The sequence below is a fragment of the Etheostoma spectabile genome, unplaced genomic scaffold, assembly GCF_008692095.1.
Source record: "Etheostoma spectabile isolate EspeVRDwgs_2016 unplaced genomic scaffold, UIUC_Espe_1.0 scaffold00007120, whole genome shotgun sequence".
NCBI classification, from domain to species: Eukaryota; Metazoa; Chordata; class Actinopteri; order Perciformes; family Percidae; genus Etheostoma; species Etheostoma spectabile.
Genome location: NW_022603456.1, coordinates 37,501 through 63,840, shown reverse-complemented (window position 1 = coordinate 63,840; position 26,340 = coordinate 37,501). Strand labels below are relative to the sequence as shown.

At 46.6% G+C, this 26,340-nt stretch overlaps 1 protein-coding gene across 1 annotated transcript in view; it reads left to right on the top strand.

Annotated features, from left to right (window-relative positions):
- Window positions 1-2,520: 2,520 nt before the first annotated feature.
- oatx (organic anion transporter X) overlaps window positions 2,521-26,340 on the top strand; it is a 26,917-nt gene continuing 3,097 nt past the window's right edge. The window contains exons 1-13 of the mRNA XM_032508298.1: window positions 2,521-2,744; window positions 4,140-4,397; window positions 4,824-5,015; window positions 9,052-9,125; window positions 9,280-9,409; window positions 15,300-15,403; window positions 16,424-16,578; window positions 16,693-16,861; window positions 18,820-18,943; window positions 19,400-19,515; window positions 22,311-22,365; window positions 22,964-23,123; window positions 24,463-24,571. Of these exons, the coding sequence (XP_032364189.1) occupies window positions 4,251-4,397; window positions 4,824-5,015; window positions 9,052-9,125; window positions 9,280-9,409; window positions 15,300-15,403; window positions 16,424-16,578; window positions 16,693-16,861; window positions 18,820-18,943; window positions 19,400-19,515; window positions 22,311-22,365; window positions 22,964-23,123; window positions 24,463-24,571 (1,535 nt within the window). The 5' untranslated portion in view covers window positions 2,521-2,744; window positions 4,140-4,250. The remainder of the gene's footprint in view (window positions 2,745-4,139; window positions 4,398-4,823; window positions 5,016-9,051; window positions 9,126-9,279; window positions 9,410-15,299; window positions 15,404-16,423; window positions 16,579-16,692; window positions 16,862-18,819; window positions 18,944-19,399; window positions 19,516-22,310; window positions 22,366-22,963; window positions 23,124-24,462; window positions 24,572-26,340) is intronic.

Below are 26,340 nucleotides of genomic sequence, written 5' to 3'. Positions count from 1 at the left end.
GTGTGTGTGTGTGTGAGAGAGAGAGACAGAGACAGAGCTTGTGTGTGTCCAGGCTAGAGACAGACAGGCAGACAGACTCAAACATTTCTCTGTGTGTGTGTGTGTGTGTGTTGTGTGTGTGTGTGTGTGTGTGTGTGTGTGTGTGTGTGTGTTGTGTGTGTGTGTGTGTAAAAAGAAACTTAAACTAGTCTTAACTTTGAAGAAATCCACTCTCACATTGCTAATGTGGTAAATGATATTCTAGCTGCAGATGTTGGTTGTTGGTGAACATCTCCATAGGTGGATAGAGGCCCATCTCCTCAAACTACCACTCAGTGGTCTAATGGTCCAATGTGTTTGCTCATTGGCTCAGAAGGCTCATTGATGATTAGAAAACCCTCGTGCAATCATGTTCACACATCTGGAAACAGTTTAGGTCGTTCCAGAAGCTCCAAAATGACCTTCCTTTGAGCAGATTGAGTTTCTGGAGCATCACATTTGTGGGGTCAATTAACGCTCCAAATGGCCAGAAAAGAGAACTTTCATCTGGAACTCGACAGTCTACTTGTCCTTAGAAATGAAGGCTATTCCATGGAGACATTGCTAAGAAACTGAAGATTTCCTAAAGTCTCTAGTTTGAGAACCAGACGCCTCACAGGTCCCCAAATGGCATCTTCATTAAATAGTACCCGCTAAACACCAGGGTCAACATCTCCAGTGAAGAGGCGGCTGCAGGATTCTGGGCTTCAGGGCAGAGGGGCAAAGAAAAAGCCATATCTGAGAGCGGCCAATAAAGAAAAAGATGAAGATGGGCAAAAGAACACAGACATTGGACAGAGGAAGACTGAAAAAAGAGGTGTGGACGGATGAATCCAAGTTTGAGGTGTTGGATCCCAAAGAGAAAGTTTGTGAGACGCAGAACAAATGAAAGATGCTGGAAGAATGGCTGAGGCCATCTGTTCAGCATGGTGGAGGTAACATGATGGTCTGGGGGTGCTTTGGTCCTGGTAAGGTGAGATGTGTTCAGGGTCAAAGGATTCTGAATAAGGAAGGCTAGCACTCCATCAAGCAACGCCATGCCATACCCAGTGGACAGCGCGTTGATTGGAGCCAGTTTCATCCTACAACAAGACCAGGACCCTGAACACCTCCACATGGTGAAGAACTATTTAGAGCAGAAGCAGGCAGCTGGTCTTCTATCGGTAATGGAGGGCCAGGCAGTCCCCAGACCTGAACCCATGGAGCTGTTTGGGAGCAGCTTGACCGTATGGGACCGGAAGTGCCCATCAAACCAATCCCACTGGTGGAGCTGCTTCTGGAAGCGTGGGGGGGCATTCTCCAGATGACCTCAACAGATTAACAGCTAGAAGGCCAAAGGTCTGCAACGCTGGACCTGCTGCAGACGGAGGATTCTTTGACCAAAGCAAAGTTTGATGAAAAAATTCTTATCAATCAAAATCATTATTTCTAACCTCGTCAATGTCTTGACTCTATTTTCTATTCATGTATGTCTATACGTGTGTGCGTGTGTTTGTGTGGGTGTGTGTGTATATGTCTATACGTGTGTTTGTGTGTATATGTCTACACGTGTGTGTGTGTATGTCTGTGTGTTTGTGTGTAAACGTCTTTGTGTGTGTGAGAGAGAGAGTGTATATATACGTGTGTGTGTGTGTGTGTGTGTGTGTCTATACGTGTGTGTGTGTGTGTGTATATATCTGTGTGTGTGTTTGTGTGTATATGTCTGTGTGTGTTACATCACATAACTTGACATCATCCAGCCGACCAACAGCTGTTCTATGTGTCAGAGGTCCCACTCCTCTGGGGTAACGAGGGGTTAATGCCTGGCTCAGGGACTCAGGGGTTGATGTAGCGCAGTGGGAATCGAACATATCCACTGCGCCATCACCACCCCATACGTGTGTGTTTGCGCGTATGTGTGTGTGCGTGAATGTAAATGTCTATACGTGTGTGTGGGTGTGTGTGTGTGTCTGTGCGTGAGTGCAAATGTCTACGTGGGTGTGTGTGCATGTGTGTGCATTTGTTTCTGTGCATGTGTGTTTGTTTCTGTGCGTGTGTTTGTTTTTATGTGTGTGTGTGTGTGTGTGTGTGTGTGTGTGTGTGTGTGTTCTTCAGCTGGTCCGCTGCCCGCTGAGTCGTTTGTTGTTTGAATCTGAAGCGACTCAGCGAGCAGCGAGGACACAAAAACACACGGGACGAGTTCATCACGAGTCACAACCTGCACGCCGTCTGCACGCCGTCTGCAGACGGTCTATACGCCGTCTGCAGGAGAGAGAGAGAGAGAGGGAGAGGGAGAGAAGGGGAGAGAGACAGGGAGAGGGAGAGAGAGAGGGTGAGAGAGACGGAGAGAGAGAGAGAGAGAGAGAGGGTGGTGAGAGAGAAAGAGAGGAGAGGGAGGGAGAGAGAGGGTGAGAGAGAGAGGGAGAGAGAGGGAGAGGGTGAGAGCGGACGGGAGAGAGAGGAGAGAGTGTGAGTGAGAGAGAGAGAGAGAGGGTGAGAGAGAGAAAGAGAGAGAGTGAGAGAGAGAGAGAGGGAGGGTGAGAGAGAGAAAGAGAGAGAGGGAGGGAGAGAGGGAGAGATTACGTTTAACCATTAACTGAAAACAAGCGATTGTTAAGCAGTAAAACAGATTCAGTCTCTCCACCACTCAACAACGGTCAGCCATCTGTGTCTGCTGCTCCACACTTTGGTCTCTCCGTCCATCCGTCCATCTCCATCTCTCCATCCACATGTTCGTCCGTCTGACTGTAAGTATGTTTTCTAACATTTTACAAAGAACATCCTGTTTGTTGTGTTTCATTCAGCTGCTGTAATCCCTTAAGAGCTCTCACCAGACTCCATGCAAACTTTTCACCTTTTTACAGTTCACATTTAAACCACGACCCAACACTTCTGCATCATAGTAATAATAATTATTGTTCTTATTTACTAACTAAATTTCTATATATTATTTCAACATGTGTATATTGATGTTTCACCTTTTTACAGTTCACATTTAAACCAATTCTGTGTTATGACTGTATGAGAAATAAACGTGTCAATGTTTCAAAGAGGGCTGGCACAACAGGACGTCCTGTTGGACAGTTGATGGAAATATTATGTTAGAGTTTGGAATACTTTAGACACAAACACACACACACACACCACACACACACCACACACCACACAACACACACACACACAAACCAACAAACACACACACCACACACACACACCACCAACAAAAACACACACACACACACACCAACCAACACACACAACACACGCACACATGCGCATATGCACGCACACACACACACGCACGCACACACACACACGCGCATATGCACACACGCGCACACACACACACACAACCAACCAGCACACACACACACACACACACATGCATATGCACGCACACACACGCATACACACGCACATGCACGCATACGCACACACAACACGCACACACCGCACACACACACATGCACACGCACACACGCAAACACACACGTGCACACAAACACGCACACACACACACACACAAACACACACGACATTTTAGAGTTGGAAATAGTTTTAAGTCTGGATTAGTTTTAAGTCTGGATTAGCTTTAAATCTGGAATAGTTTCAGAGTCTGGAATAGTTTAAAGTCTGGAATAGTTTTAGAGTCTGGAATAGTTTTAGAGTCTGGAATAGTTTTAGAGTCTGGAATAGTGTTAAAGTCTGGAATAGTGTTAAAGTCTGGAATAGTTTTAGAGTCTGGAATAGTTTTAGAGTCGGGAATAGTTTTAAAGTCTGGAATAGTTTTAGAGTCTGGAATAGTTTTAGAGTCTGGAATAGTTTTAGAGTCTGGAATAGTTTTAAAGTCTGGAATAGTTTTAAAGTCTGGAATAGTTTTAGAGTCGGGCATAGTTTTAGAGTTGGGAATAGTTTTAGAGTCGGGCATAGTTTTAGAGTTGGGAATAGTTTTAGAGTTGGGAATAGTTTTAGAGTCGGGCATAGTTTTAGAGTTGGGAATAGTTTTAGAGTCGGGCATAGTTTTAGAGTCTGGAATAGTTTTGGAGTCTGGAATAGTTTTGGAGTCTGGACTCATTTTAGAGTTGGGAATAGTTTTAGAGTCTGGAGTATTACAATTCTAATGTAGTTCTTTTTGTTTTCAGGTTATTTCTGATGGAAATCATTATTAGATATTAATAATAATAGATATTTTTTATAATTTATATTATTAATAATAATAATAGATATTATTAATAATAACTGACCACCTGTGGATGGACTGTCTCATCGGAGGAGGAGAAGCTGAGAAGAAGAACGCTACACTAACATTTGTTAAAGTTAAAGTTTTAAAACAAAAATATCAAAACAAAATAAGAAATCAGACTGAAGAGAAGATGGGCTTTGCTGACCTGCTGCAGGAGGTACTAGTACTCCATGTACTCTGATTACTGTCTCATGTACTCTGATTACTGCCTCATGTACTCTGATAACTCTGATTTCTGTCTCATGTACTCTGATTACTGCCTCATGTACTCTGATAACTGATTTCTGTCTCATGTACTCTGATTACTGCCTCATTTACTCTGATAACTCTGATTTCTGTCTCATGTACTCTGATTACTCTGATTACTGTCTCATGTACTCTGATTACTCTGATTACTGTCTCATGTACTCTGATTACTCTGATTTCTGTCTCATGTACTCTGATTACTCTGATTACTGTCTAATGTACTCTGATTACTCTGATTACTGTCTCATGTACTCTGATTACTCTGATTACTGTCTCAAGTATCACGCTGGTAGTTGCTGGTGTCTGATAATGGTGTTCTCCCCCCTCCCCCCCCTAGGTGGGGGGGTTCGGCAGGTACCAGTGGCTTCACGTGACTCTGATCAGTTTACCAGGTCTGTTGATGGCAAGTCAGAACTTGCTCAACAACTTTGTCTCAGGAATCCCCGCCCACCACTGCCGCCTGCCGGCCAATCACAGCCTCTACAGCCTGCCGGCCAATCACAGCCTCTACAACTTGTCTCTCCACCAGGTAACCTTTCATATTTATTTCATATGTCCTCGCAGACCGAGTCCAACATGTACATCTGTAATGTTAAAAACACAAAGCATTGAATACGACGCTGCGCTTCGTCATGTTTACTGGTCCACACTGGTCTGCATCGGTTGGTGTTCCCCTGGTTGGTGTTCCTCTGGTTGGTGTTCCCTTGATTGGTGTTCCTCTGGTTGGTGTTCCTCTGGTTGGTGTTCCCCTGGTTGGTGTTCCCCTGGTTGGTATTCCTCTGGTCAGCATCGGTTGGTGTTCCCCTGGTTGGTATTCCTCTGGTCAGCATCGGTTGGTGTTCCTCTGGTTGGTGTTCCTCTGGTCAGCATTGGTTGGTGTTCCTCTGATTAGTGTCCCTCTGCTTGGTGTTCCCCTGGTTGGTGTTCCCCTGGTTGGTGTTCCTCTGGTCAGCATCGGTTGGTGTTCCTCTGGTTGGTGTTCCTCTGGTCAGCAATGGTTGGTGTTCCCCTGGTGGGTGTTCCTCTGGTCAGCATCGGTTGGTGTTCCCCTGGTTGGTGTTCCCCTTGTTGGTGTTCCTCTGATCAGCATTGGTTAGTGTTCCTCTGGTTGGTGTTTCTCTGGTCAGCATTGGTTGATGTTCCTCTGGTTGGTGTTCCTCTGGTCAGCTTGGTTGATGACCTCTGGTCAGCATCAGTTGGTTGGTGTTCCTCTGGTTGGTGTTCCTCTGGTCAGCATCAGTGGTTGGTGTTCCTCTGGTCAGCATTGGTTGGTGTTCCTCTGGTTGGTGTTCCTCTGGTCAGCATTGGTTGGTGTTCCCCTGGTGGTGTGTTCCTCTTGTTGGCGTTTCCCTGGTTGGTGTTCCTCTTGTGGTGTTACCCTGGTTGTGTTCCCCTGGTTGGTGTTGCTCTGATAAGCATTGGTTAGTGTTCCTCTGGTTGGTGTTCCTCTGGTCAGTAATGGTTCCTCTGGTCAGTATTGGTTGGTATTCCTCTGGTTGGTGTTCCCCTGGTGGGTGTTCCTCTGGTTGGTGTTCCTCTGGTTGGTGTTCCTCTGGTCAGCATTGGTTGGTGTTCCTCTGATTAGTGTTCCTCTGCTTGGTGTTCCCCTGGTTGGTGTTCCTCTGGTCAGCATCGGTTGGTGTTCCCCTGGTTGGTGTTCCCCTTGTTGGTGTTCCTCTGATCAGCATTGGTTAGTGTTCCTCTGGTTAGTGTTTCTCTGGTCAGCATTGGTTGATGATCCTCTGGTCAGCATCAGTTGGTTGGTGTTCCTCTGGTTGGTGTTCCTCTGGTCAGCATCAGTTGGTTGGTGTTCCTCTGGTCAGCATTGGTTGGTGTTCCTCTGGTTGGTGTTCCTCTGGTCAGCATTGGTTGGTGTTCCCTGGTTGGTGTTCCTCTTGTTGGCGTTCCCCTGGTTGGTGTTCCTCTTGTTGGTGTTACCCTGGTTGGTGTTCCCCTGGTTGGTGTTGCTCTGATAAGCATTGGTTAGTGTTCCTCTGGTTGGTGTTCCTCTGGTCAGTAATGGTTCCTCTGGTCAGTATTGGTTGGTATTCCTCTGGTTGGTGTTCCCCTGGTGGGTGTTCCTCTGGTTGGTGTTCCTCTGGTTGGTGTTCCTCTGGTCAGCATTGGTTGGTGTTCCTCTGATTAGTGTTCCTCTGCTTGGTGTTCCCCTGGTTGGTGTTCCTCTGGTCAGCATCGGTTGGTGTTCCCCTGGTTGGTGTTCCTCTGGTTGGGGTTCCCCTAGTTGGTGTTCCCCTGGTTGGTGTTCCCCTGGTTGGTGTTCCTTAGGTTGGTATTCCTCTGGTTGGTGTTCCCCTGGTTGGTGTTCCTCTGGTTGGTGTTCCCCTGGTTGGTGTTCCTTAGGTTGGTGTACCTCTGGTTGGTATTCCCCTGGTTGGTGTTCCTCTGGTTGGTGTTCCCCTAGTTGGTGATCCCCCATGTCAGCATCAGTTGGTTTTCCTCTGGTTTGTGTTCCTCTGGTCAGCATTGGTTGCTGTTCCTCTGGTCAGCATTGGTTGGTGTTCCTCTGGTCAGCATTTGCTGGTGTAACCCTGGTTGGTGTTCCTCTGGTCAGCATCGGTTGGTGTTCCTCTGGTTGGTGTTCCCCTGGTTGGTATTCCTCTGGTCAGCATCGGTTGGTGTTTCTCTGGTTGGTGTTCCTCTGGTCAGCATTGGTTGGTGTTCCTCTGGTTAGTGTTCCTCTGCTTGGTGTTCCCCTGGTTAGTGTTCCTCTGGCTGGTGTTCCTTGGGTTGGTGTTCCTCTGGTCAGCATCGGTTGGTGATCCCCTGGTTGGTGTTCCTCTGGTTGGTGTTCCCCTAGTTGGTGTTCCTCTGGTTGGTGTTCCCCTGGTTGGTGTTCCTTAGGTTGGTATTCCTCTGGTTGGTGTTCCCCTGGTTGGTGTTCCTCTGGTTGGTGTTCCCCTGGTTGGTGTTCCTTAGGTTGGTGTTCCTCTGGTAGGTATTCCCCTGGTTGGTGTTCCTCTGGTTGGTGTTCCCCTAGTTGGTGTTCCCCTGGTCAGCATCAGTTGGTTTTCCTCTGGTTGGTGTTCCTCTGGTCAGCATTGGTTGGTGTTCCTCTGGTCAGAATTTGTTGGTGTTCCCCTGGTTGGTGTTCCTCTGGTTGGTGTTCCTCTGGTCAGCATCAGTTGGCTGGTGTTCCTCTGGTCAGCATCGGTTGGTGTTCCTCTGGTTGATGTTCCTCTGGTCAGCATTGGTTGGTGTTCCCCTGGTTGGTGTTCCTCTGGTCAGCATCGGTTGGTGTTCCTCTGGTTGGTGTTCCTTTGGTCAGCATTGGTTGGTTTTCCCCTGGTTGGTGTTCCTCTTGTTGGCGTTTCCCTGGTTGCTGTTCCTCTTGTTGGTGTTACCCTAGTTACCTAGTTGCTCTGATCAGCATTGGTTAGTGCTCCTCTGGTTGGTGTTCCTCTGGTCAGTATTGGTTCCTCTGGTCAGTATTGGTTGGTGTTCCTTTGGTTGATCTTCCTCTGGTCAGCATTGGTTGGTGTTCCTCTGGTTGGTGTTCCTCTGGTCAGCATTGGTTGATGTTCTTCTGGTCAGCATTGGTTGGTGTTCCTGTGGTTGGTGTTCCTCTGGTCAGCATCGGATGGTGTTCCTCTGGTTGATGTTTCTCTGGTTGGTGTTCCTCTGGTCAGCATTGGTTGGTGTTCCTCTGGTCAGCATTTTTGGTGTTCCCCTGGTTGGTGTTCCTCTGGTCAGCATCGGTTGGTGTTCCTCTGGTTGGTGTTCCTCTGGTCAGCAATGGTTGGTGTTCCCCTGGTGGGTGTTCCTCTGGTCAGCATCGGTTGGTGTTCCCCTGGTTGGTGTTCCCGGGTTGGTGTTCCTCTGATCAGCATTGGTTAGTGTTCCTCTGGTTGGTGTTTCTCTGGTCAGCATTGTTTGATGATCCTCTGGTCAGCATCGGTTGGTGTTCCTCTGGTTGGTGTTCCTCTGGTCAGCATCAGTTGGTTGGTGTTCCTCTGGTTGGTGTTCCTCTAGTTAGCATCAGTTGGTTGGTGTTCCTCTGGTCAGCATTGGTTGGTGTTCCTCTGGTTGGTGTTCCTCTGGTCAGCATTGGTTGGTGTTCCCCTGGTTGGTGTTCCCCTGGTTGGTGTTCCTCTTGTTGGTGTTACCGTGGTTGGTGTTCCCCTGGTTGGTGTTGCTCTGATAAGCATTGGTTAGTGTTCCTCTGGTTGGTGTTCCTCTGGTCACTAATGGTTCCTCTGGTCAGTATTGGTTGGTATTCCTCTGGTTGGTGTTCCCCTGGTGGGTGTTCCTCTGGTTGGTGTTACCCTGGTTGGTGTTCCCCTGGTTGGTGTTTCCCTGGTTGGTGTTCCTCTGGTCAGTATTGGTTAGTGTTCCTCTGGTTGGTGTTCCTCTGGTCAGTAATGGTTCCTCTGGTCAGTATTGGTTGGTGTTCCCCTGGTGGGTGTTCCCCTGGTGGGTGTTCCCCTGGTTGGTGTTCCCCTGGTTGGTGTTCCTCTGGTCTCTTTGGGTGGATAAACCTGATTGGTCTGTAAAAAGAATGAACCTGATTGGTTTGTAAGATGGATGAACCTGATTGGTTGTTGCAGGTGGATGAGAAGCAGCTGCTGAAAGCATTCATCCCTCTCGACTCTTCAGGAACTAGACTGGACCGCTGCAGGAGGTAACCTGGCTTTGTGTTGATGATGTAACTTCCTGTGATTCACTTCCTGTTTTTGTTGTTGTTGTCCAGGTACGTGAAGTGACTCACTTCCTGTTTGTGCTGTTGTTGTCCAGGTACGTGAAGTGACTCACTTCCGGTTTGTGTTGTTGTCCAGGTTTGTGGAGCCCCAGTGGCGGCTGCTAGATGCTAACAGCTCCGCTAACGTTAGCGCACTGCAGACCGAGGGATGTTTGGACGGGTGGACGTTCGACACCTCCGAGTTCCTCGCCACCACCGTCTCCGAGGTAACCACGACACAGGTTGTGGTGACTTTCTGTCTCCCTGTCTGTCTCTCTACTTTCTTTTGTCTGTCTCTCTGAATCTGTCTCTCTGAACCTTCTGTCTCTCTCTGTCTGTTGTCTGTCTCTCTGAATCTGTCTCTCTAAACCTGTCTGTCTCTCTAATTTCTTTTGTCTGTCTCTCTAAACCTGTCTGTCTCTCTAATTTCTTTTGTCTGTCTCTCTGAATCTGTCTCTCTGAACCTTCTGTCTCTCTCTGTCTTTTGTCTGTCTCTCTAAACCTGTCTGTCTCCCTGTTCATCTCAATGTTTGAAACTAAGTTTTTATTTATAAACCAAAAAAAAAGGAACCACAAAAGCGGGGCAAGCACTTGCCTTTGACATTTCTTTTGAGACAATTGTGTAGTTGAGATGTAAGTATTCTCCCGGGAACTTTACATGTTATTTTAATAACTTGTAAAGTTCCTGGGAGAGAAGAGCAGGAAAAACATGTCACAATGTCGTGTTGTTTGTGAAAGTAGTGTTTTCATGCATGTGCAGGTTAAAATGCCAATTCATTGTTTATTGTAAAGTAAATCAGAGAAAGAGGAGTCAATGGTATCAGCTAGGTGTCCACCAACCAACTAAGGAACCCAGGTGTCCACCAACCAACTAAGGAACCCAGGTGTCCACCAACCAACTAAGGAACCCAGGTGTCCACCAACCAACTAATGTGCTGAATATAACAATAATATCTTCAAATTCCCGTCCCTCTTACCTGGCTGACATACAAGCACCTGAAGGCCCTGCTTCCTAGGAAACACCGGCGCAGAGGACTGTCCAGCGGCAGGCTAGGCAGGCTGAAATCCTGGCTAGCACTCTCTCCAGATTTGGCGTGGTCCAACGCAGGTATCCCTCAAGAATATGAGGCTTTTTACCGGCTGATATCTCGGCGCATCTCCGCTCCTGCTGGCAGCTTTTTGGTCCCTGTTGTTGGTCAACTGGACGAGTGTCTTGCTGTGCGCCATTACCGACCTCGGCTACGTGGAGTGAACCCGGCCATCTCCAGCCGCTAAGACGGGTAGCTTCGGCAGCTAACCGCGTCCAGGCTTCAGCTAGGTGTGCGCTTGTGAATGCAAGATCCGTGATGAAAAAGTTGTTTATTCTGAAGGACTTCTTCAATGCGCATTCATTGGATTTATTCTTTATTACAGAAACATGGATTAATCTGGGTGAGTCCACTGCCTTTTCAGAACTGTTCCCTCCCGAGTGTGCTTTTATCAACACACGGCGTCCGACTGGACGTGGAGGAGGTATTGACACAATATTAAAAAGTCGCTTACATTGTAAGTAATTGTCGATGGCTTTTACCTCATTTGAGCTAAGTTGCTTTGAACTGGATGCGCGTAATCCGGTTCTCATGACTTTAATAAAGACTTTTCTGATTTTATTGCGGTTGTAAGGACAAATTATGATGCGATTTTAATTGTTGGTGATTTTAACGTAGACGTCTGTTGCCCTTCAAAAGGCTATGGCGAAAGGTTTTTAGATTTGATTGATGGTTTTAATTTAACTCAACATGTTGCAGGATCCATACAAATACATGGCCATTTATTGGATCTTGTACTGTCCTATGGGCTGCCTATTGAGAATGTTTTAGTGTCTGATGCTATTTTTTCGGATCATTGTCCTGTCATGTTTGCTCCCGTGCGTCATGGCCGCACTCTTAAGCCCGACACCTCCTGTTTTTCTTCTTGTTTTGCTGCTCATGTGCAAACGTTTTTCTGTCCACCTGTTCTGAGTTCCTGGACCCTGGAGCTCCACTAAGAGCCATGCGCCCTAGACCAAAGCCTGAGCCATGGCACTGTGAAGCCAGGCGTGACCCAGGCCAGAGTGTAGAAGGGCAGAGCGCCGGTGGAAACACGATGGGCTGCAGGTGTCTTATCAGATTTTACACGACAGCTGGAGAAACTATAAAAAAATTGTTAAAGCTAAACAAACACAATATTTTTCAGACATAGTTTCTCAAAATGCCAACAATTGTTCTTTCTAAAACCATTGGGTCTGTGTTGAACCCTCCACAATCCACCTCTATTGAAATGTCACCTGATACTTGTGAGAAGTTTTTGGACTTTTTTAACAGTAAAGTTTCAAATATCCGAGCCAATATATTCCCCCCCCTTTTTTAAGCGTCTCCTTAAACATGCACTGCTCAGCTATTTTTTGAGTCAGTTTGAGCCAGTTTCACTGCCGTCTCTTACAAAGGTCATCAATCAAATTAAACCCTCCACATCCCCCACAGACCCTGTCCCCCAAAACCTTTTTAAGGATGTATGGGAAACGATTGGCTCTCATGTTGAGTAAATTATAAATAGTAGCCTGTCTTCTGGAGTTGTGCCTACTTTTTGTAAAAAAGCAGTGATGGAGCCATTGATTAAGAAAGCTGGACTTGACACCACAAATGTTTCAAATTATTGCCCTATTTTAAAGCTTCCTTTTTTATCAAAACTTTTGGAAAAATGTGTATTTATGCAGCTACAGTTTTTTTTGGAGGCACATGGCACTTTAGATATTTTTCAGTCAGGTTTTAAAGCATTTCATAGCACTTTTAAAGGTTTTTAATGACCTTTTTTTAATAACGAATTCTGGTGATTCAGCCATTTTAGTGCTTTTAGATCTCACTGCTGCTTTCGACACAGTTGACCACACAATTCTATTATGTCGCTTGGAAAGCTGTGTGGGAGTCAGGGGGACTGCCTTCAAATGGTTCCAGTCATATCTTTCAGGGAGATGCTTCTTTGTTAAAATGGGGGACTCTACCTCATCAACTGTGCCTCTTAACTGTGGAGTCCCTCAGGGATCTATTCTTGGTCCTATTCTTTTGGCACTGTACCTCCTTCCACTTGGAATAGTCTTTAAAATGCATCGCATCTCCTATCATCTTTATGCTGATGATTGTCAGATTTATATAAAGATCAAAAAGCAGGAAGGCAGCCCCCTGACACCCCTACTCGACTGTTTAAATGTCGTCAAAGCGTGGTTAGCCCAACATTTTTTTAAACTAAATGAGAGTAAAACTGAGATCATGCCGTTTGGCCCCACTAACTCTATGATAAACTTGGGCCCCCTCAATGATTTTGTGCATCCTGTTGTAACTGACCTTGGGGTAAAAATAGACAGTGATTTTAAACTTGACAAACAAATAAATGCAGTTGTGAAATCTAGTTTTTATCATCTTCGCCTTTTAGCTAAAGTTAAACCGTTTTTGTCTTTTAACAGTTTTGAACAAGCTACACATGCTTTTATTTCTTCTCGTTTAGAGACTGTAATGTATAATAATATAATAAACTTTATTTCAGACCCAGGGGGATCCATATCAGAATAAGAACATATACAAACACAAAAATACAAAATACACAAAAATAAAATTAAAATAAAGCCTTCCACAATGTTCAGTGTCTAGTATACAGACATGTTCGCCAATGGTTCCACAATCTGGAGGAGAATCTGACAGAACTACGTACAGGGTTCGCCAAAACAGAGATGATGTCATTTTCTGACTCAGACACCCTACACATAAATCTATACATCAGGTTACGTAAAAGGTCACTTTATATCAATATTAATCACAAAGCACTTTCACGCTTACAGTTAGTCCAAACTTCTGCAGCACGTCTTTTAACTGGAACCAAAAGGCGCGCTCATAAAACTCCATATAACTTCATATAACTTCATATAACTCCATATAACTTCATATAACTTCATATAACTCCATATAACCCCATATAACTTCATATAACTCCAAATAACTCCATATAACCCCATATAACTTCATATAACTCCATATAACCCCATATAACTCCATATAACCCCATATAACTTCATATAACTCCATATAACTCCATATAACTCCATATAACCCCATATAACTTCATATAACTCCATATAACTCCATATAACTCCATATAACTTCATATAACTTCATATAACTCCATATAACCCCATATAACTCCATATAACCCCATATAACTTCATATAACTCCATATAACCCCATATAACTCCATATAACCCCATATAACTTCATATAACTCCATATAACTCCATATAACTCCATATAACCCCATATAACTTCATATAACTCCATATAACTCCATATAACTCCATATAACTTCATATAACTTCATATAACTCCATATAACTCCATATAACCCCATATAACTCCATATAACTCCATATAACTTCATATAACTCCATATAACTTCACATAACTCCATATAACTCCATATAACTCCATATAACTCCATATAACTTCATATAACTCCATATAACTCCATATAACTTCATATAACTCCATATAACCCCATATAACTTCATATAACTCCATATAACTCCATATAACTCCATATAACTTCACATAACTCCATATAACTCCATATAACTTCATATAACTCCATATAACTTCATATAACTCCATATAACTTCTTATAACTTCATATAACTTCATATAACTCCATATAACTCCATATTACTTCATATAACTCCATATAACTTCATATAACTCAGTATAACTCCATATAACTCCATATAACTCCATATAACTTCACATAACTCCAGATAACTCCATATAACTTCATATAACTCCATATAACTCCATATAACTCCATATAACTTCACATAACTCCAGATAACTCCATATAACTTCATATAACTCCATATAACTCCATATAACTCCATATAACTTCATATAACTCCATATAACTCCATATAACTTCATATAACTCCATATAACTCCATATAACTCCATATAACTCCATATAACTCCAGATAACTTCATATAACTCCATATAACTCCATATAACTTCATATAAGTCCAGTTCTTGCCTCATTGCATGGCTTCCTGTACGTTTCAGGATTGATTTTAAGATTTTATAGTTTGTTTTTAAAGCTGTGAATGGACCGGCCCCCCCAACATATATCTCGGACCTGATCCAGAGAGCCAGCTCCAGCTTGTGGTCCCCAAGACAAGACTTACAACTCGGGGGGGACAGGGCCTTTTCTGTGGTTGGACCTAAACTCTGGAACGCTCTGCCCCCCCATGTCCCAACAGCCCCAACAGCCCCCCCCATGTCCCAACAGCCCCTCCATGTCCCAACAGCTCCTCCATGTCCCAACAGTCCCTCCATGTCCCAACAGCCCCAACAGCTCCTCCATGTCCCAACAGTCCCTCCATGTCCCAACAGCCCCAACAGCTCCTCCATGTCCCAACAGCCCCTCCATGTCCCAACAGCCCCAAAATGCCCCAACAGTTCCTCCATGTCCCAACAGTCCCTCCATGTCCCAACAGCCCCTCCATGTTCCAACAGCCCCAACAGCCCCAACAGCCCCTCCACGTCCCAACAGCCCCAACAGTCCCTCCATGTCCCAACAGCCCCTCCATGTCCCAACAGCCCCAACACTCCCAACAGTCCCTCCATGTCCCAACAGCCCCTCCATGTCCCAACAGCCCCAACAGTCTCGTCTTAAGACACATTTTGATTCTTTGGCTTTTAACTCCATGTGAGTTGTGTGGTCCTTTGATGTCTCTTATTGTTTTACTGTATTTTAGTATTTATTCATTTTATCTATTTTTTAATTTTTTTAAACCCGATGCTCTTATTTTGTTTTTACAATATTTTACATCAATTGTTTTGTATGTTTGACTTTTCTGTGCAGCACTTTGGTAACTTTGTGTTTGTAACATGTGCTATAGAAATAAAGTGGATTGGATTGAATATCTCCCCGTCTGTCTCTCTGTCTGTTGTCTGTCTCTCTCCCTGTTTGTCTCTCTGAACCTGTCTGTCTCTCACTCTGTCTGTTGTCTGTCTCTCTGAACCTGTCTCTCTCACTGTCTGTCTCTCTGAACCGGTCTGTCTCTCAGTGGGAGCTGGTGTGTTCTCTGCGTCCTCTGAAGCAGATGATCCAGACCATCTACATGGGCGGCGTGTTGTCCGGCGCCGTCATCTACGGCGGCCTCTCAGACAGGTGAGACTCTCATGTCCTAGTGGCGTCTTCATGTCCTAGTGGTGTCTTCATGGCCTAGTGGTGTCTTAGTGTCCTAGTGGCTTCTTCATGTTCTAGTGGCGTCTTCATGTCCTAGTGTTGTCTTAATGTCCTAGTGGCTTTTTCATGCCCTAGTGGTGTCTTCATGTGCTAGTGGTGTCTTCATGTCCTAGTGGCGTCTTCATGTCCTAGTTGTGTCTTCATGTGCTTTAGTCGTGTTTTAATGTCCTAGTGGTGTCTTTATATCTTCAGGTCCTAGTGGCGTCTTCATGTCCTAGTGGTGTCTCCATGTCCTGGTGGCGTCTTCATGTCCTTTTGCTTCAGGTCATTTTATTTCACAAAGGGACAGAGTTAATGAAGAAAACCCAGTTTAAAACAGCCAGAGTTAGCTTAGAACTGTCCCCTGTCCCTCTCAGTCTGTCCCTCTCTGTTGTGTTATCTTAGAGCTGTCCCCTGTCTCTCTTTGTCTGTCCCTCTCTGTCTGTCCCTCTCTGTCGAGTTAGCTAAGAGCTGTCCTCTGTCCCTCTCTGTCGAGTTAGGTAAGAGCTGTCCCCTGTCCCTCTCTGTCTGTCCCTCTCTGTCGAGTTAGCTAAGAGCTGTCCCCAATCTCTCTCTGTCTGTCCCTCTCTGTCTCTGTCACAACAGAACAGAATGACAGGGTGAGAGACACAAGTTAGAAAAGACACATGAGACATAGGTGTGAACTAAATCCAGGCCAATGAGATCTGTCTCTCCCTCTGTCTTCCTCTCTGGCTGCCACTGTTTGTCTCTCTCTGTCGGTCTCTCTCTCTGCCTGCCTGTCTCTTTGTCTGTCTCTTGGCCTGCCTGTCTGTCTCCCTCTCTGTCTGTCCCTCTCTGTCTGTTTCTCTGCCTGCCTGCCTGTCTGTCTCCCTCTCTGTCTGTCCCTCTCTGTCTCCCTCTCTGTCTCTTGGTCTGTGTCACTCTTTGCCCGCCTGCCTTTCTCTCTGTCTCCCTCTCTGTCTCTCTGAATGTGTCTCTCAGGTTTGGGAGGCGGTCTATCCTGATCTGGTCCTACCTGCAGCTGGGGATTCTGGGTTGTAGCTCCGCCCTCTCCCCATCCTACACGGTCTACTGCGTCTTCAGGTTCCTGAGTGGGATGGCGGTGTCTGGCATCATCCTGAATGCAGTCTCTCTAAGTACCTGCCTTTCTGTCTCTCTGCGTGTCTGTCTGCCCATCTGTCTGTCTGCCAACCTGTCTGTCTGCTCACCTGTGTGTCTGCTCACCTGTCTGCCAACCTGTCTGTCTGCAGAGGTGGAGTGGATCCCGACCAGAGAGAGGACGCTAGTGGGCACGCTCACCTCCTTCTTCTTCACCTTTGGTCAGGGGATCCTGGCGGGGCTTGCCTATTGGCTGAGAGACTGGAGGAAGCTGCAGGTGGTCGTCTGTGCCCCCCAGTTCCTGTTCTTTGCCTACAGCTGGTCAGTAAAGGTCATGTGATCCTCTGATGCTCAGTTAAGCAGGAGCATCATGGGAGTTCTGACACATAACATGGCAATAACAATCAAAATCAAAATAGTTGTTGAAATTCTGTGTTGCAGTTGCACAAATTGTACAAATATCAAGTAGAAATATACATAAACATAAGGAGTGTGACCTTGTGGATCAGTTTGAGTCTGTTGGCATTTGCCACCCTCACCCTGCTGCCCCAGTATGCAACTGGCCACCACAGACTCCTTAAACATCCTCAGTATCGTCCTGCAGGTGTTGAAGGACCTCAGCCTCCTCAGAAAACCCTTCCTGTAGAGGGCTGGAGTGTTCCTGGTCCTTCCTGTAGAGGGCTGGAGTGTTCCTGGTCCTTCCTGTAGAGAGCTGGAGTGTTCTTGGTCCTTCCTGTAGAGGGCTGGAGTGTTACTGGTCCTTCCTGTAGAGAGCTGGAGTGTTCCTGGTCCTTCCTGTAGAGAGCTGGAGTGTTCCTGGTCCTTCCTGTAGAGGGCTGGAGTGTTCTTGGTCCTTCCTGTAGAGGGCTGGAGTGTTACTGGTCCTTCCTGTAGAGAGCTGGAGTGTTCCTGGTCCTTCCTGTAGAGAGCTGGAGTGTTCCTGGTCCTTCCTGTAGAGAGCTGGAGTGTTCCTGGTCCTTCCTGTAGAGAGCTGGAGTGTTCCTGGTCCTTCCTGTAGAGAGCTGGAGTGTTCCTGGTCCTTCCTGTAGAGAGCTGGAGTGTTCCTGGTCCTTCCTGTAGAGAGCTGGAGTGTTCCTGGTCCTTCCTGTAGAGAGCTGGAGTGTTCCTGGTCCTTCCTGTAGAGAGCTGGAGTGTTTCTGGGCCCTCCAGTGTTGCTCCTCCACCAGGTCCACACTGACCCCCTGGATGGAAACAAGGCTCACTGGTGCCTTGGTTTCAGTGAGGCTGAGTTGTCTGCTCTCTGATTGGGCGGGTGGTCCTGATATTTCTGCTCTGTGATTGGTCATGTACTTCTCTGAGTGTTCTGCTCTGTGATTGGTCAGGTGGTTCTCTGAGTGTTCGGCTCTCTGATTGGTCAGGTGGTTCTCTGAGTGTTCGGCTCTCTGATTGGTCATGTACTTCTCTGAGTGTTCTGCTCTCTGATTGGTCAGGTGGTTCTCTGAGTGTTCTGCTCTCTGATTGGTCAGGTGGTTCTCTGAGTGTTCTGCTCTCTGATTGGTCAGGTGGTTCTCTGAGTGTTCTGCTCTCTGATTGGTCAGGTGGTTCTCTGAGTGTTTGGCTCTCTGATTGGTCAGGTGGTTCTCTGAGTATTCTGCTCTCTGATTGGTCAGGTGGTTCTCTGAGTGTTCTGCTCTCTGATTGGTCAGGTGGTTCTCTGAGTGTTCTGCTCTCTGATTGGTCAGGTGGTTCTCTGAGTGTTTGGCTCTCTGATTGGTCAGGTGGTTCTCTGAGTATTCTGCTCTCTGATTGGTCAGGTGGTTCTCTGAGTGTTCGGCTCTCTGATTGGTCAGGTGGTTCTCTGAGTGTTCGGCTCTCTGATTGGTCAGGTGGTTCTCTGAGTATTCTGCTCTCTGATTGGTCAGGTGGTTCTCTGAGTGTTCTGCTCTCTGATTGGTCAGGTGGTTCTCTGAGTGTTCTGCTCTCTGATTGGTCAGGTGGTTCTCTGAGTATTCTGCTCTCTGATTGGTCAGGTGGTTCTCTGAGTGTTCTGCTCTCTGATTGGTCAGGTGGTTCTCTGAGTGTTCTGCTCTCTGATTGGTCAGGTGGTTCTCTGAGTATTCTGCTCTCTGATTGGTCAGGTGGTTCTCTGAGTGTTCTGCTCTCTGATTGGTCAGGTGGTTCTCTGAGTGTTCTGCTCTCTGATTGGTCAGGTGGTTCTCTGAGTGTTTGGCTCTCTGATTGGTCAGGTGGTTCTCTGAGTATTCTGCTCTCTGATTGGTCAGGTGGTTCTCTGAGTGTTCTGCTCTCTGATTGGTCAGGTGGTTCTCTGAGTCTGCCCGCTGGTTGGTCCTGAACCGCCGGTCTGATGAGGCGTTGAAGAGTCTTCACCGAGTTGCTCGAATCAACGGAAAACCAGAGATGGTCAACAAGCTAACCCTGGAGGTAAACTGTCTCTCACCTGTCTTTCCGTCTGTCTCTCAACTGTCTTTCTGTCTATCTTTCACCTGCCTGCCTGCCTGCCTTTCTGTGTGTCTCTCTGTCGGTCGGTCTGTCTGTCTGTCTCTCACGTGTCTGTCTCTCACCTGTCTGTCTGTCTGTCTGTCTCTCTCCTGCCTGCCTGTCTGTCTGCTGTCTGTCTCTCTGTCGGTCGGTCTGTTTGTCTGTCTCTCACCTGTCTGTCTGTCTCTCTCCTGCCTGCCTGTCTGTCTGCTGTCTGTCTCTCTGTCGGTCGGTCTGTCTGTCTGTCTCTCACCTGTCTGTCTGTCTTTCTCCTGCATGCCTTTCTGTCTGCTGTCTGTTTCTCACCTGTCTGCCTGTCTGCTTGCCTGCCTGTCTGTCAGTCTGTCTGTGTGTCTGTCGTCCAATCTGAGGCTGAGCTGTGTACCATGTGACCTGCAGGTCCTGACCTCCCACATGAGGAAGGAGATTGAGTCGAGTCGGTCTTCGTTGACGGCGTTCGACCTGCTGAGGACGCGAGGGATGAGACGCATCTCGGTGTGCCTTGTCTTCGTCTGGTACCTGCTCATTTACATAATCATTTACATATGTACCTGCTCATTTACATAATCATTTACATATGTACCTGTTCATTTACATAACCGTTTACATATGTACCTGCTCATTTACATAACCGTTTACATATGGATTGACTCATTTACAAATAATCATTTACATATGGATGTACTCATTTACATATGTACCTGCTCATTTACATAATCATTTACATATGTACCTGCTCATTTACATAATCATTTACATATGTACCTGCTCATTTACATAACCGTTTACATATGGATTGACTCATTTACAAATAATCATTTACATATGTACCTGCATATTTACATATTGATTTATATGTGTACCTGCTCATTTACATATGTACCTACTAATTTACATATGTACTTGCTCATTTACATATTATTTTACATATGCACATCCTCATTTACATATTCATTACATATGTACCTGCTCATTTACACACACCTCCTTGTAAAACACAGTCTTAACAGATTCAGGTCAAAGACAGAAATAGGATAAATACAGAAGCTATAATAAATAATGTGATGATAATAATAATAATAATAATAATGATAATAATAATAATAATGATAATAATAATAATAATGATAATAATAATAATTATTATATTATTATTGTTGTTATTATTATTATTATTATAATAATTCAATTCAATTCAATTTTATTTATAGTATCAATTCATAACAAGAGACAGACCCAGGCCAAGACCCAGACCCAGGCCCAGGCCCAGACCCAGGCCCAGACCCAGACCCAGGCTCTTGGTAGGTGGTGTCTGACGGGCCGGTTGGGGTTAATGAAGAGTGGCAATAACAAAAATAGAAAAAATTAGTAGTTTGTAGCAGTTCTTTGTAGTAGTTCATGGCATAGCAGGACGCTGTGGGCATTACAAGGCACAGCAGGATGTAGCAGGACGTAGCAGGACGTAGCAGGACGTAGCAGGACGTAGCTGGACGTAGCAGGGCGTAGCAGGACGTAGCTGGACGTAGCAGGACGTAGCAGGACGTAGCTGGACACAGCAGGACGTTGCAGGACGTAGCAGGTCGTAGCTGGACGTAGCAGGACGTAGCAGGACGTAGCAGGGCGTAGCAGGACGTAGCAGGACGTAGCAGGACGTAGCAGGACGTAGCAGGACGTAGCAGGACGTAGCTGGACACAGCAGGACGTAGCAGGACGTAGCAGGTCGTAGCTGGACGTAGCAGGACGTAGCTGGACGTAGCAGGACGTAGCAGGACGTAGCTGGACACAGCAGGACGTTGCAGGACGTAGCAGGTCGTAGCTGGACGTAGCAGGACGTAGCAGGACGTAGCTGGACGTAGTAGGACGTAGCAGGATGTAGCAGGACGTAGCAGGACACCGCAGTGTAGCAGTTGAACATGGCATCACAGAACGTGTAGCGGGACCATGGCGACAGCTGCTACCCTGATTTTGGAGCCTCTCTGATCCAAGGGAACATGCTGGGGAAAAAAGAACATAAGGACTCCGGGGAATGACTCCCCAGAGCTAGGTTAGTAACAGGCATTTCTGGGACATGGATGCACATAAATGAAAAGATGGAAAGATAGAGGAGAGAGGAGCTCAGTCCCCAACTGTCTAAAACTATTCCAGCATAACTAAGAGAGACAGGGTAAAGAGAGGAGCCTGGTCGGGCTAGAACTCTCCCCAACCGGATCGGGCTGTATGCCAAGTCTCCCTTTAGTTTATTATATTCTTGATTATATGATAGATAAATCTGAAAACTATGACGAGAAGCAGGTGGGCCGAGTTAGGCGGACGCTGCGACTCCTCACTCCCTAACAATATTCAATTCTATGTCCTAACTATAAGCTTTATCAAAGAGGAAAGTCTTAAGCCTACTCTTAAATGTGGAGACGGTGTCTGCCTCCTGAACCCAGACTGGAACCTGGTTCCACAGGAGAGGAGCCTGATAGCTGAAGGCTCTGGTCCCTGGACCCAGACTGGACCCTGGTTCCACGGGAGAGGAGCCTGATACCTGAAGGCTCTGGTCCCGGGACCCCGACTGGAACCTGGTTCCACAGGAGAGGAGCCTGATACCTGAAGGCTCTGGTCCCGGGACCCCGACTGGAACCTGGTTCCACAGGAGAGGAGCCAGATAGCTGAACGCTCTGGTCCCTGGACCCCGACTGGAACCTGGTTTTACAGGAGAGGAGCCTGATAGCTGAACGCTCTGGCTCCCATTCTACTTTTAGAGACTCTAGGAACCACCAGTAACCCTGCATTCTGGGAGCGTAGTGCTCTCCTAGGGTTGTAAGGTACTATAAGCTCTTTAAGATAAGATGGAGCCTGACCGTGAAGAGCTTTGTAGGTGAGAAGAAGGATTTTAAATTCTATTCTGGATTTCACAGGAAGCCAATGCAGAGAAGCTAAAACAAGAGAGATGTGGTCTCTTTTCCTGGTTCCTGTCAGAACACGTGCTGCAGCATTCTGGATCAGCTGAAGAGTTTTTATGGACGTCTTCGAGCAGCCTGATAGTAAAGAATTGCAGTAATCCAACCTAGAAGTAACAAATGCATGAACTAGTTTTTCTGCATCATTTTTAGACAGGATATTCCTGATTTTTGCAATATTACGTAGGTGAAAAAAGGCGATCCTTGGAATTTGCTTTATGTGGGAATTAAAGGACAAGTCCTGATCAAAGATAACTAATAAACAATCTAAAACAGGATCCAGGTTCAGATCCCGTTTCCGTTGTGGTTGAACATCGTCCTGATCCAGTGCAGGTCGGACGTTAACTCTCCGTCTTCCTCTGCAGGTTCTCCACCAGTTTTGCTTACTACGGTTTGGCGATGGACCTGCAGAAGTTTGGGGTGAGTCACATGATTAGCATCAATGCTATGAGTGCTAACCACACATCAGGGGTCAGCACCCTTGGGTGCCTGGTCTTTGGTGCCCACCACGATGAGAGCGGCTCCGAGAACCGACTTCTTCTCCCACATTTTTACCAAATCTTGGACGTGCTCGTCAATCAGACCCTCCGCACACAGTCCCCTAGACCCCGCGCACACAGTCCCCCAGACCCTCCGCACACAGTCCCCCAGACCCTCCGCACACAGTCCCCCAGATCCTCCGCACACAGTCCCCCAGTCCCCTAGACCCCCTGCACACAGACCCCCAAACCCCCAGTCTCACAGTCCCCCCTGCACACAGTCCCCCAGTCCTCCAGACCCTCCGTACACAGTCCCCCCCGCACAGTGTCCCCTAGTCCCCTCTCACACAGTCCCCCATTCCCACAGTCGTACAGTCCCACAGTCCCCCAGACCCCCCTAACACAGTCCCCCGGTCCCCCAGTCCGCGTGTGAGTCATATCACGGTAAGCACCGCATGGAGAAGTTAGAGAAGGGTCAAAGGTCAAGGGTTAACACCTATAACCCTTTCTCTCCTCCTATTGGCTGTTGTCTGTTCCAGGTTAGTATCTACCTGATGCAGATCATCTTTGGAGCCGTCGATATTCCCGCCAAATTGTTGGCTCTGGGCATGCTCAGTTACCTGGGGAGGAGGGTTTCCCAGGCAACCTGTCTCCTCCTGTCGGCAGTTATCATCTTTGCCAACATCTTTGTTCCGGCAGGTAACACTTACACACAGGCAACACACAGGTAACACTACACACAGGTAACACTTACACACAGGCAACACACAGGTAACACTACACACAGGTAACACTACACACTGGCAACACATACAGGTAAAACACACAGGTAACACTACACACAGGTAACACTACACACAGGTAACACTTACACACAGGCAACACAAAGGTAACACTACACACAGGTAACACTACACACTGGCAACACATACAGGTAAAACACACAGGTAACACTACACACAGGTAACACTACACACAGGTTACACTTACACACAGGCAACACACAGGTAACACTTACACACAGGCAACACTTACACACAGGCAACACACAGGTAACACTACACACAGGTAACACTTACACACAGGCTACACACAGGTAACACTACACACTGGCAACACATACAGGTAAAACACACAGGTAACAATACACACTGGCAACACTACACACCGGTTACACTTATACACAGGTAACACTACACACAGGTAACACTTACACACTGGCAACACAAAGGTAACACTACACACAGGTAACACTACACACTGGCAACACATACAGGTAAAACACACAGGTAACACTACACACAGGTAACACTACACACAGGTTACACTTACACACAGGTAAAACACAAAGGTAACACTACACACAGGTAACACTACACACTGGCAACACATACAGGTAAAACACACAGGTAACACTACACACAGGTTACACTTACACACAGGTAAAACACACAGGTAACACTACACACAGGCAACACACACAGGTAAAACACACAGGTAACACTACACACAGGTAACACCTACACACAGGTAATACACACAGGTAACACTTACACACATGTAAAACACACAGGTAACACTTAGACACAGGCAACACACAGGTAACACTACACACAGGTAACACACACAGGTAACACTTAGACACAGGCAACACACAGATAACACTTCACACAGATAACACTACACACAGGTAACACTACATACAGGCAACACACACAGGTAATACACACAGATAACACTTACACACAGGTAACACTACATACAGGCAACACACACAGGTAATACACACAGATAACACTTACACACAGGTAACACTACATACAGGCAACACACACAGGTAATACACACAGATAACACTTACACACAGGTAATACACAGGTAAAACACACAGGTAACTCCAAAACTAATACTTAATTTCTTGACAAGCAGTTCGGGGAAAAAAGCTTTAATACACTTAAGGAATAGACTTTAACACATACATTAGTAGTATTAGTTCTAGTTCTAGTACCTCTCAGTACCCCCACCCCCCCCTCCCCAGACCTGCAGACAGTCAGGACGGTGTTGGCGTGTCTCGGTAAAGGTTTTACCTCGGCATCTTTCACCACCGTGTACCTCTACACCGGCGAGCTGTACCCCACAGTCATCAGGTGAGATTCTTCTTCTTCTTTTTCTTCTTCTTCTAATGTTGATTAGTTAGTGTTTGTTGCTGAGAGACACTGACATAGAGCCAGCATCTGTTGGACATCACCAAGTGGGAATATGTATATTTATATATTAGGGCTGGGCAAGTTAACGTGTTATTGTCGCGTTAACTAATTAATTAACGCCGACTATTTATTTTATTGCACGTCAACGCAGTTTTTATTATTTCTTTATTATTGTAAAAGTTTGTTGCTCACAGGCTTTGTTTGTAAATACTGCAAAGCTGAATTTTCTTATCACCGGAGTACTTCCTGTCTGAAATATCACCTTGACAGGTGATACCAGCCAATCATTCAACGACACACAGTGGGCGGGGCTTCAGACTACATTAGATGCAGCGTGGGGGGGCAGACTATGTTAAATGCAGCGGGGGGGGGGGGGTAGAGATAAACAAAGGAAAGAGAAACTAACAGATGCCATAGCAACGTGGACAGGTACAGACTGCAGGCCCATTAGGGTGGTGGAGGACATCGGTCTGGTGGAGGACATCGGTCTGGTGGAGGACATTGGTCTGGAGGAGGACATCGGTCTGGTGGAGGACATCGGTCTGATGGAGCACACGGTCTGGAGGAGGTCATCTGTCTGGTGGAGGACATCTGTCTGATGGAGGACATCTGTCTGATGGAGGACATCTGTCTGATGGAGGACATTGGTCTGATGGAGGACATCGACTCACTGGGGACTACTGGACTCACTGGAGACTACTGGACTCACCGGGGACTACTGGACTCACTAGGAACTACTGGACTCACTGGGGACTACTGGACTCACCGGGGACTACTGGACTCACCGGGGACTACTGGACTCACCGGGGACTACTGGACTCACCGGGGACTACTGGACTGGGTAACCAGAATTATCTCGGAGTTCCAGTGCATTATACTGATGAAAAGTGGGCGCTGCATTCACGTGCTCTGACTGGAATGAAACCAGTGGACAGACATTATGCTGAGACATGCGCGGGACACTTATTGAAGTTGCGCAGCAGTTGAATGTGTCAAATAAAGTCCCCGCAGTTAGGACGGCTAGGACGAAGAGATAGGAAATCTGATCGCTGCTGCAAGCCTTCTGCTCATGTCCCCCGCTTTGTGTCTCCAGCGTCCTGTCACAGTGTCTCTGCTTAACAGCGCGTTGGACAGTGTCCCTCAGTGTCTCTGTTTAACAGTGCGTAGGACAGTGTCCCTCAGTGTCTCTGTTTAACAGTGCCTTGGACAGTGTCCTTGCGAAGGGCAGTAAAGTTGTGGGCTCTAAACCCCGTCCAGCAGGTGCTGCAGAGTTAGAGCAACAACAGAAGGACGTGGACATAAGAAGGACGTTGAGAGAAGGACATGGACATAAGAATGACGTGGACAGAAGGACGTGGACATAAGAAGGACGTGGACATAAGAAGGACGTGGACATAAGAAAGACGTGGACATAAGAAAGACGTGGACAGAAGAAGGACGTGGACAGAAGGACGTGGACAGAAGAAGGACGTGGACAGAAGGACGTGGACATAAGAAAGACGTGGACAGAAGGACGTGGACATAAGAAGGACGTGGACAGAAGGACGTGGACATAAGAAGGACGTAGACAGAAGGATGTGGACAGAAAGATGTGGACATAAGAAGGACGTGGACATAAGAAGGACGTGGACATAAGAAGGAGTTGCTTAGCAACACGTTCCAACCAGATGAGTCCATCTCTGGACATGATGAAGACTTTATGTTCAAGT